The sequence below is a fragment of the Salvelinus fontinalis genome, chromosome 26, assembly GCF_029448725.1.
Source record: "Salvelinus fontinalis isolate EN_2023a chromosome 26, ASM2944872v1, whole genome shotgun sequence".
NCBI classification, from domain to species: domain Eukaryota; kingdom Metazoa; phylum Chordata; class Actinopteri; order Salmoniformes; family Salmonidae; genus Salvelinus; species Salvelinus fontinalis.
In genome coordinates, this window is record NC_074690.1 from 47,487,476 (window position 1) to 47,498,880 (window position 11,405).

General features: G+C 40.4%; 1 protein-coding gene across 1 annotated transcript; it reads left to right on the forward strand.

Moving 5' to 3' along the window:
- The first annotated feature begins 658 nt into the window (after positions 1-658).
- Positions 659-8,747, forward strand: LOC129824483 (ras-related protein Rab-8A-like). Its single transcript, XM_055884187.1, has 7 exons — positions 659-840; positions 1,579-1,639; positions 2,074-2,134; positions 2,242-2,319; positions 2,470-2,559; positions 5,154-5,270; positions 5,409-8,747. The coding sequence occupies exons 1-7, from the start codon at positions 717-719 to the stop codon at positions 5,496-5,498; spliced, it is 621 nt and encodes a 206-aa protein (XP_055740162.1). The 5' UTR covers positions 659-716; the 3' UTR covers positions 5,499-8,747.
- The last annotated feature ends 2,658 nt before the right edge of the window (positions 8,748-11,405 follow it).

Genomic DNA, 11,405 nt, shown 5'->3' on the forward strand with positions numbered 1-11,405 from the left:
GCATGGAATAGCCTTCACTTCTCAGAGCAAGAATTGAGTGGCGAGTTTCAGAAGAAAGGTTTTGTTTCTGGCCATTTTGAGCCTGTAATTGAACCCACAAATGCTGATGCTCCAGACACTCAACTAGTCTAAAGAAGGACAGTTTTATCGCTTTTTAAATCAGGACAACAGTTTTCTGCTGTGCTAACATAATTTCAAAAAGGTTTTCTAATGATCAATTAGCCTTTTAAAATGATAAACTTGGATTAGCTAACACAACGTGCCATTGGAACACAGGAGTGATGCTTGCTAATGATGGACCTCTGTAAGTCTATGTAGATACACCATTAAAAATCAGCCGTTTCCAGCTTCAATAGTCATTTACAACATTAACAATGTCTACACTGTATTTCTGATCAATTTGAAGTTATTTTAATGGACAAAAAAAATGCCTTTCTTTCAAAAACAATGACATTTATAAGTGACCCCAAACGTTTGAATGGTAGTGTATATATTTCTTTATATAAAAAGAAAAGTATCTGCTTTCACCCCAAACAGTAGGTGGCGACAATACCCTTTTTTGGGGGATGTCATTGTAAATAAGAATTTGTTCTTGACCGACTTTTCTAGTTAAATAGAAATAAATAAAACCTTAAGAAGAAGAAACGTCCGTGACCCGGAACTACTTATTTATCCTTGCCGGCTTCACAGCGGGTGGGATTTCCACAATATCAAGTATGGCGAAGACATACGATTATTTGTTTAAATTACTGTTAATCGGAGATTCTGGTGTCGGGAAGACATGCGTGTTGTTCAGGTTCTCAGAGGATGCATTTAACTCCACATTCATCTCCACCATAGGTAGGTCTGACTTTGGTTAGCCACACAATTTCATGTTTACAAAACGTCTCATCACCACATAAAGCAGCTAGCTTATTAGCCTTTGATTATTGAGTAACGGACTAAATAAAGTTAGGTAGCTAACGTTCTATAATCACATTGATTAAAGTGTAAAGTTACAATGCCATTGACGTTATCTGTAGTACATAGCTATATCTTATCCAAACATTTAAGCTATCATTAGCTTTACAGCTAGCTAGTTAAATTTAAGTAGATACTGTAGATTGTTAGCCTGTTTTTTTTACTTTATGAACTTTCTGTAGTTTACTAATTGTTAGCGCCAGTAGATAACATCAGCTATCTTTAAATCCGCCAGCTAAATCCAAATGTTAGTGTAGCTACGGGTCAAATATATTTCTAACTTACTCAAGATAGTTAATCTGTGTCGTTTATAGCGGGAGAAAATGAAACATAGTGGGCAGTAACATGTATTTGCATATTTCCGTTAGAGAGCTTCTTCTGTGAAGTGGGCTTGTGCAGAACACAATTCATGGCGTATTATCCAGCTAGTTAAGAATTCGGCTAGTTTACCCTGGATGCTGTTGATGCCACATATCATAAACATGAACCGTTTACCTTTTTTATTGTATAGGAAGTTGTAGATGTAACTGTATGCTACTAGAGATGAGTCATACCTAGCCATTAAGCACAATAGTATCTAATTTCATATTCCCTGCCCCTCTTATTATTCTCCTGTAGGAATTGACTTTAAAATTAGAACAATAGAACTAGATGGCAAGAAGATAAAGTTACAGATATGGTAAGTTGTGTCCTTTTCATGCACTTCTCCTTGAGCGTCGACTGCTTTTCATACAGAGAGAATGAGAAGGGGTAGGCTTAGGCTACGCCACAAAGGATTTTTCCTTGCAGTTATTTCTATTTATTTATTTAACAAGCCAAGTCAGTGAAGAACAAATTCATATTTACAATGATGGCCTACACCGGCCAAATTCAGACGACGCTGGCCAATCCCTATGGGACTCCCAATCACGGCCGGTTGTGATACAGTCTGGATTCGAACCAGGTTGTCAGTAGTGACGCCTCTAGCCCTGAGATGCAGTGTCTTAGATCACTGTGCCACTTGGAGCCCATACAGAGAGAATGAGCGTTGTATAGCTAGGTAACTATCCTGGAGGATATGAATAATGTCCATGTAATTCAGCTGATTGTTGTCCTCTGATGTGTCTTTTGCAGGGACACAGCAGGACAGGAGCGTTTTCGAACAATCACAACAGCATACTATAGAGGAGCAATGGTGGGTAAACACATCTTTCTTCTTCCTCGAGGCATTGACTCAACATTGAAGATTTTATTTCCGGTTTTCCATCCTCTGACGTTTCATTGTCTTGCATCTCTCTGCAGGGTATCATGCTAGTCTACGACATCACCAATGAAAAGTCCTTTGAAAACATCAAGAACTGGATACGTAACATAGAGGAGGTATGTTTGCTTACATTTCTATTGTATGATATTCTATTCTAAATACGACCCAGATACTGACTGACTATTAGTTCTCTAGTTTAATCTGTCAAAGTCAACAGTATGTAGTATTTGTATCCTAGTATTAAACCACTTTTGTCTTCTCTATAGCATGCATCGGCTGATGTTGAGAAGATGGTCCTTGGTAACAAATGTGACATCAATGACAAACGGCAGGTGTCCAAAGAAAGAGGAGAGAAGGTGAGTTTTGCTGCAATCATGTAATGAATCACAATTTCAGTTCTTCTGGTTGTTACTGTACAGCCTAAATGGCTTGGAGGATGTAGAGCAGTGGTCACCAACCTTTTCTCAGTCAAGATCACTTTTGCAGTCAAAAAGCAAGCTGAGTTTCCGAATTGGATGCCCGTTCAAAATTATTTTTGCCAACCGCTTCTCACGGTCCTTGCTCTCTCCTTCCTTCCCTCCGGTGAGACTGACCAGAGAGAAGGGACACTGTCTTCCACCTGATGGTGAAACTCGAGTCGCACCGCATCTGCCTCATGCACAAATTCCTGTTGTTCCTATGACCAGAGAAAGTGAAATATTCCTAATTATTAAAATCGACATGACGAGCTGCTAATAATAATTAAACACAAGGCTATCAATTCTTGGCTACTCATTCATTGCAGCTGCAGCCCGAGCGGAAGTACGAAGAAGCGCGTTTTGTAATAGTGTTGAATAAAAACTGTGACAGTCCTGAATATGAACTTAAACATGAACTCACTCATAAAAACAGCAGCTCTTTGCTGAATTCGTTGACAGTCTCTGTAGTCATGGTTTTAAAAGTTGTTCAATCTTACGCAGGTTAGTAGCCTATTAAACTTGGCTCTGGCCAGGGTCATGGAAGCTCTGTAGCCACGATGATTTGAGCTATCTGATTGGGCAGGACTTTTGAATCAAGTTCACCTACCGGCAACAGCTCAATGCGATCGACTGGTTGGCGACCACTGACGTAGAGCATGTTATAACACAAGGTCCGCCTTGTGGCCTGCCATGTTGTGTAGGTACATAAAAAAAAAAAAAAAAAGATAGAAACTGACGATAGTAACAAGGATGACGATAGTAACTAGTAACACACACATGACGATAGTAACTAGGATTGACGGTATCCAGATTTTCATGTCATCATACATCCTTCTCTCATCCCAGGATTTACGGTATTACCGGCTTAGTACACAAGGGGGCGACAAAAATGCGAAAAAAGACCATTGGTCGTCTATACCAGAATGCTAACATAATTAGCACAAGTAATAGCGAATTTCCATGGAGACTGCTTGATAAATATGTTATCAAATGAAAATAAACAAATTGTAATGACAGGCAATCAGCTCATAAAGTTATACATAAATAAGTAGGAGCTACCAAATGTCTGCTTGTCTGAAGGAAGAACTGTACTGGCTCTGGTGCAGCATGTGCACACACTGTGTCTGTCTATCTGGAGTGTCTAGGGCAACAGGCCTGCCTGTTCTGGTTAGAGAAGAGGGTGGAGGAGCAGACGGGCCAAGAACAGAGAGGAGAAAAAACACAAGAAAATCAAGATAGCAGTGGCAGCTGTACATATAATTCATCCAAAGGGCTTTGACTTCTCAAACACGGCAGAAAGATAACACTATATGATGCCTCGTCTCCTTTTACTCCCCCCCTCTTCTCTGACCAGAACGGGCAGGATTAGTCAACGCGTCTAAGTTTAACTTGCTAGTTAACACAGAATTCTGTGTTTGTCACGCAGAAAAAAAACGGGACTGCATAAGGAATATCTGGCTGCGTTTTGTAAAAGCTGATCTAAAATGCTTCATATTGTAATTCCTGCTCGACACATTTTTGCTTCAGTTGCACTTCTCCGCTTTGGTGAGAATTCACGAACAGGCATTCTATCAGCAGACCACGCTCTGACTGATGTGTAGCTGCTTTTCCCTGGTTCTTTTCTAGGTGTATCCTACTTTTCTCCTGTAAAATGCAAGATTAACTTTAAGAAATACATTAGGAAATGTAACTGGCTGCATTCTTTCTATGGAAAACAGAAATATGATGGCCATGCATCATATTTGCCAAAAGAGCTTGCTTTTTCATTCTAAGCTCATTTATTTGTGTGGCTGCCAGCCATATAGCGCTGCAATTCTGTTGTCATCTGATGAAAATGAAGCTATTTTCTGCCGAATGTGTTGCACTAATGTATTCTATGTGAAAGAACTACCGTTGCACGCCCCTGATCACTCTATTGAAGCAAGAAAAACACTGACTTTCAATATAAAATGCGACCCGTCAATACACAGCTGGACTCACCTGCTACCACTTTCTCCCGTTTTGCTATTTACAAGCAAACACTTCATTGGCTCAACTGTTCTGGTGAACTACGATAAGCTTCATAATGTGACCGGTGAATTAAAGAATGCTATCTGCTTTATCTCCTAACGTATTGCACAAGTTGACTGCAGGTATTTACTTAAGTAGCTACAAATCCTAAAATGTATTGAAAAACTTGAGATAAATAGTTTTGACTGTATTCAAAAAACATTCAGTGGCTATTTCCAAATACCCCAGGATATGGCATACGGCCCAAGCCTAATAGTAACATTAGCCGGGTAATAACCACTGAAATCATTACAAAACCGATGGAGAACAAAGGCTACAGTTTCAGAAAGCATCAGATATGGCAAAATTGATGGATAGAGGCATTATCCACCACAACTTTCCGCGGCAAGGCAGTGCGAACCTCCAGACTTCGTTGAAGACACGGGCAAAATAAATCCTGACGTCCCTGATGTAGAGTCAGCATTACTCCCTTCTTTTCTCAGCTGGCGTTGGAGTATGGTATCAAGTTCATGGAGACCAGTGCAAAGGCCAATATCAATGTGGAAAATGCCTTTTTGACACTTGCCCGAGACATCAAATCGAAGATGGACACAAAATTGGTGAGTTCAACCTCCCTTTCTTCCACTTTTCCATATGAACAATAGATTATAGTTCAACAATGACTTAGGTTTTTAGAAGGAACATTAAGAATGTCAACATTTAAAAAAAAAGTTTTAAATAAACTGTCTTTGTTCCAGGAGGGCAATAGTCCCCAGGGGAAAAGCCACGGGGTAAAGATCTCTGAGCCCCAGAAGAAGATCCGCTTCTTCCCCTGTGCCCTACTGTGAGGACCAGACCAAGGTTTCATCCTAAATGGAACCCTATTCCCTATTTAGTACACTACTTTTGACCATGGCCTATAGGGCTCTGGTCAAAAGTAGTACACTATGTTGAGAATAGGGTGCTGTTTGGGCCTTGCCTGCCCATCCCTGGCTGGGGCGCTGACTAGCTGGACACAACTGGACTGTGCTTGCTCCCAGCACCCCCTCTCCTTCTACCAATTTTCTTCAACCTGTCCCAATTCGCTCCCAACCTCTTCCCCTTGGACCTAACCTTTTAGATGTTTGTGCATCTGAAGTGTTTGGATAAGCAGTTTAGTGTTGGAGCTTCCACCATATTGTTTACACCTTACAGATCTGAACATTGAAGACTTAGGACCAACGGGAATTGGTAGGGAGAGAATTGGGAATTGCCTCCCTCCCTGTCCTCCTCTCCAAACATCATGCTCAAGGGCAGGTTGACTACTCCACGTCTCCCATTCACAACGTCCCCATGATACCTGGTGATGCTGCAGTTCTTCCAGCTCGCTCACCAAGCTCGAGTTTCTCTCTCCGCGAATTCAGACAGACTGATCAACCGGTGAACCACTCGTTTTTCAAAACTTTGTTCAAATATAATTTCACACAAAAGATGGACTCTTCCTTCCTTCTGTATAACATTTTTCACATTTTTCACACTCACTCACCTGGATGCACAACTGCCAAAGTTGGAGCCCCACATACTTCCCTGTTAGAGTAGCTTGAATAACCTCAGAGGTTTTGGGTTAGGGAACATGATGTGGATGTTTAGATGATTTTTACTCCCTAGCCACATTGTTAACATGATCCAGATTCTGATAGGCTTTTTTTGGTTTGATGGAACAGAGTTGTTAAATGAATGATGAAATATGCCTTGAAGATGCACAATCTTTCAGGAAAGAGTGATGCCTAAATCCTTTGATTATTCAGACTAAAAGAAAGACACAATTTGTTCAATTTTGCATTCCATTCTGTTTTCCGTTTAAGACGATCATGTAGTGCTACAGTACTCTAAACATGAGATGCTTGAATTGCAACAAGCCGCTTTCTCTGAATGTTCTTGTGCTGTAGCTATTCCACTGTTGTTTGACTTGTTTACTGCCAGTCCCTGGTCTTTTTTCTTCCGGCTTGAGAACGTTCACACACGAATGTCCTTGAAGGTTTACCTCTTAAGACAAGGCCCGGGACTACATTCCAGCTCTACAGTGTTTCTTCTCTAGAACACTATTGTGTCAAATTTGTTGAAATGTAATATTGTACAGAGTTGACACTTAGAAATTAGGTTGCCTTTTCAGATGCACTTATAGTGTGTTTTGTTTTCAGTCAGGGCAGCACGGCAACAACATCCATTCATGAGATCTGGTTTATCCCCAGCTGTATGACATCTCTGAACAGGGGTGCGTGTCTGTCTGTCTGCTAGTACAAACCGCAATGTTACAGTGTGGACAGACAAATAGGTTCCAATCCTTGCACTTTACCAGTAACCTGTGTGTAGTCTGTGCCAAGTGATTATTTCGCAATACAAGACGAGCATTTTATTTTGGTTGGATTATGGCATTTCTGATCTATTTGATTGGATTATGGTAATGAGTGGTAGATACTTTGTCCATACCTTAGATAATATATGAATTCTATTAGACAATTATTGCACCTTTTTATAACTGGCTTTCTATCCTTTTCTACTCTTTAATTTGTGTTCTACGGTTTAGGGCCTGTGTTCACAAATGTCTCAGAATATGAATGCCAATCTAGAATCAGGTACTGCCTCTTATTTGTTATGATTTAAAAGGCAAAACAGATCCTAGAATAGCATTCCTGCTCTGATACACTTGATACATACGGGCCCTGGTATCAATAAAGAAATCCTACATTGTCATGGTGGTTGTTCCAACAATAATTTGTCATGGTATGGTGTTTACAGTTTCAGTTGTATGCTTCTGCCCTGACATATTTGAGTATACTCCTTATGTGATGATCTCTTGGCTTATGAAGTCAAGTTAAAACCAGTCAACTTCACCAAGTTTTTGGTTTGTTGTGGTATGTCCTCTGTTTTGTTTGTCCTTTTGGTCAGAACCTTGTCTGACAGCTAGGTGGCACCATATCACCAGCTGACATTGTTATAACATGGGAATAATACATTGTGTGTTCTAACAGCAAGAACATATCCTTAGTATGCACTGACAATTCCATTAAAATGCTGTGTAATGTTTTGGAAATGGAAGGAAAAATGTCCATGTGTTATGTAAACATTTTTGCTTTGTTGATCTATACCATCGAGTCCTCTTTACCCCAGACTTTCCAGTTTTCCACTTCCTGTTATTTTACATGTCTGGGTGCCAGTCTGTTTGTGCAATCATGCCAACTCCTTCTACAACTGTACTGGGACCTAATATTGCACCCTCCTCTAAACCACTTAATAATCACTAATACTCAGTCTTTTCCAGTTTGGAGCAAGCAGTTTGGAGCAAGCCTGATCCCAGATCCGTCTGTGCTCTTGTCAATTCCATGACTGTCATTGTCAAGCCATTGCAAGTGTTTGACATGAGAATTCCAGGAGTTGGAAAGAGAGCAGAAACAGGCTTTCACCCAGCTAGTTTGAAGCTATGCATTATGACATTTGGACCTCTCCATTTTTGTGTGTTTCTGTTATTTTGAGAGTTCTATATTTGTGAAATGGTTGTCCCACATATGTCATACATTCTTCCTTTAAAAACCTGTCTCTTGACGTGAAACTCGATGACGCTCTTATTGAAAGAGTATGGACTTGTTTGTCTTGCCTTGAGCCAAGCATATGACCAACTTATACTTGTTCTTCCCCTTCTATTTTTGGTACTTTGAATGCAATGATGATATGCTAGATTTTTTGTAATATTGAAGATGGGTAGACCGAGGTTGGCACAAAGGAGAGATTACTGTTTTCTTTCTTTTGATAGCTGTAATCTAACAGTAAAATGTGTTATCCATGTCTCCTTGTTCTTTCTGTCAGTAAAGGTGTGAATTATGATTTTCTCCATTGACATCAATGCATGACTAAGTGAAAATGCCGGATTAGGAAAAGTAAGGATTCACCCCTAAATGCATATCAAGAGCACATTTTCATTCCATTGTCGATTGCGAGATACACCGGGAGAATCAAATAACGTAAGTCACATTTTGAAAGAAACTGTTGTAAGTACGTCATGTAAAAAAAAAAAGTCTACTTTAATTGTACTGTACTTTCTAAAATCATACTGAAATTGATCTGCAGTTTTGGAGATATCTGTGCTTTTGATTTAATATAATAATATTCTTTAAAAAAATGGAGATTTTGTATTTATTTTTATTTTAAATGACTGTTACAGGCCTTATTTACTGGAAACTAAATGGGGGAGGGGATGACCAAAACAGGGAGGGACTACCTGAACTTTTGGTTGTTCTCTCTCATTTTCATTGCAAAACCTTTGCCTATGGTGTGTGTGCACTAATGAGTGACTACATATATTGTGGATAGGGACTATTGAGTGTCTGTTGAACAAATGAGTTTACAATGGAGTGTTTATGCGTCCATGACACAGATGCCTCTCCCTCCATTACTTCTTTATGGTTCAGTGAAATATCGCGGCAGATGTTTCTATAGGCTGCTGTAACTGAGCCCCGGTAGACGAGAATACAAATCTACTGTTGGTCATCATAGTTAAGGAGCCCAATCCTGATAGCTATAGGAGTTAGATCTTTGTAATATACTATTTAGCTGCAATAGCAGGTCAGCTGCCAATGTACTTGGATAAAAACACAGACTCTGGGCTGGCCTACATTGCCATGAAGAAACAAGAAGGCCCACACACTACTGTATAATGTTCATACAACATATTTTAGAGAATGTTTACAGAGCGTTCAGAAAATACTCAGACCCCTTGACTTTTTCCACATTTTGTTACATTACAGCCTTATTCTAAAATGGCTAAAATAAGAAAGGTTTTCATCAATGTATACACAATACCCCATAATGACAAAGTAAGTTTTTAAAAATGTTTGCAAATGTATTGAAAATAAAAAACATATCGTATTCACATAAGTAATCAGACACTTTGCTATGAGACTCTAAATTGAGCTCAGGTGCATCCTGTTTCCATTGATCATCCTTGATGTTTCTACAACTTCATTGGAGTCCACCTGTGGTCAATTCAATTAATTGGAAATTGTTTGGAAAGCACACCTGTGTAGCAAAGGTCCCCTAGTTGACAGTGCATGTCAGAGCAAAAACCAAGCCATGAGGTCGAAAGAATTGTCCGTAGAGCTCCGAGACAGAATTGTGTCGATGAAAAGATCTGGGGAAGGGTACCAAAACAGTAATGCACCATTGAAGGTCCCCAAGAAAACAGTGGCCTCCATCATTCTTAAATGGAATAAGTTTGGAACCACCAAGACTCTTCCTAGAGCTGGCCGCCCGGCCAAACTGAGAAATCTGGGGAGAAGGGCCTTGGTAAGGGAGGTGACCAAGAACCTGATGGTCACTCTGGAGAGGGGAGAGCCTTCCAGAAGGACAACTGTCTCTGCAGCACTCTACCAATCAGGCCTTTATGGTAGAGTGGCCAGACAGAATACACTCGTCAGTAAAAGGCACACGACAGCCCGCTTGGAGTTTGCTAAAAGGCCTCAGACCATGAAAATCAAGATTCAACTCTGGCCTGAATGCCAAGCGTCACATCTGGAGGAAACCTGACACCATCCCTACAGTGAAGCATGGTGGTGGCAGCATCATGCTGTGGGGATGTTTTCAGTGGCATGGACTGGGAGACTAGTCAGGATAGAGGGAAGATGAACGGAGCAAAGTACAGAGAGATCATTGACGAAAACCTGCTCCAGAGCACTCAGGACCTTTGGAGTGAAGGTTCACTTTCCAACAGGATAACAACCCTAAGCACATCGCCAAGACAACACAGGAGTGGCTTCTGGACAAGTCTCTGAATGTCCTCGAGTGACCCAACCAGAGCCCGGACTTGAACCCGATCGAACATCTCTGGAGAGACCTGAAAATTGCTGTACAGCGACGCTCCCTAACCAACCTAACAGAGCTTGAGAGGATCTGCAGAGACAAATGGGAGAAACTTCCCAAATACAGGTGTGCCAAGCTTGTAGCATCATACCCAAGAAGACTTAAGGCTGTAATCGCTGCCAAAGGTGTTTCAACAAAGTACTGAGTAAAGGTCTGAATACTTATGTAAATGTTATTTCATTTTTTATAAATGAGCAAAAAAATCTAAAACATGTTTTTTGTGTTGTAATCATGAGGTGTTTTGTGTAGATTGAGGGGGAAAAAACTATTTAATCAATTTTAGAATAAGGCTTTAACCTAACAAAGTGGAAAAAGTCAAAGGGTCTGAATACTTTCCGACGGCACTCTAGATAGATCCAAGGTGGACTCCAATGTAATTCTTCCTAAAGTGTATTTTTCATTGCTAGTGTTTATGGCATAATCTTTAGTCTTCATATCCTATCCTATGGAAGGTACTTTGGGAATAAAGACAACATACATGTTAGAAAACAGCTTTTTGACTTACCTTTGCTAAATAAGAACTGTACAGGAAACCTGGACTAAAAAAGCATGCTCAATGGATCATTTGTTATCCAGGACTGGGCTAAATCTGTGTATGAAAACCAGCCCTCAAAATAACAAGTATGAAGTTATGGCTCGTTATTTCCCCATTATGTATCAGGAAAAACTCATGGCTCTAACCAGTGGTGATTTTAGCATGTAAATCTTGGTGGGGAACCCCCCCCCCCCCCCCCCCCCCAAACAGTGCCCACAAACTGTTAGGGCCTACATAAAGCTGTCCCAACAGCAGAGTCCCAACAACTTATCACTGCTACACCTGGCTATCGGTGGAACCTTGTCTGGCAGTGAAACAGTTCATTCAG

Coding starts and splice junctions, on each gene's coding strand:
- LOC129824483 (XM_055884187.1), top strand. CDS start 717: ATGGCGAAGACATACGATTATTTGTTTAAATTACTGTTAATCGGAGAT. Junction 841..1,578: donor CACATTCATCTCCACCATAG/GTAGGTCTGACT, acceptor ATTCTCCTGTAG/GAATTGACTTTAAAATTAGA. Junction 5,271..5,408: donor CGAAGATGGACACAAAATTG/GTGAGTTCAACC, acceptor TCTTTGTTCCAG/GAGGGCAATAGTCCCCAGGG.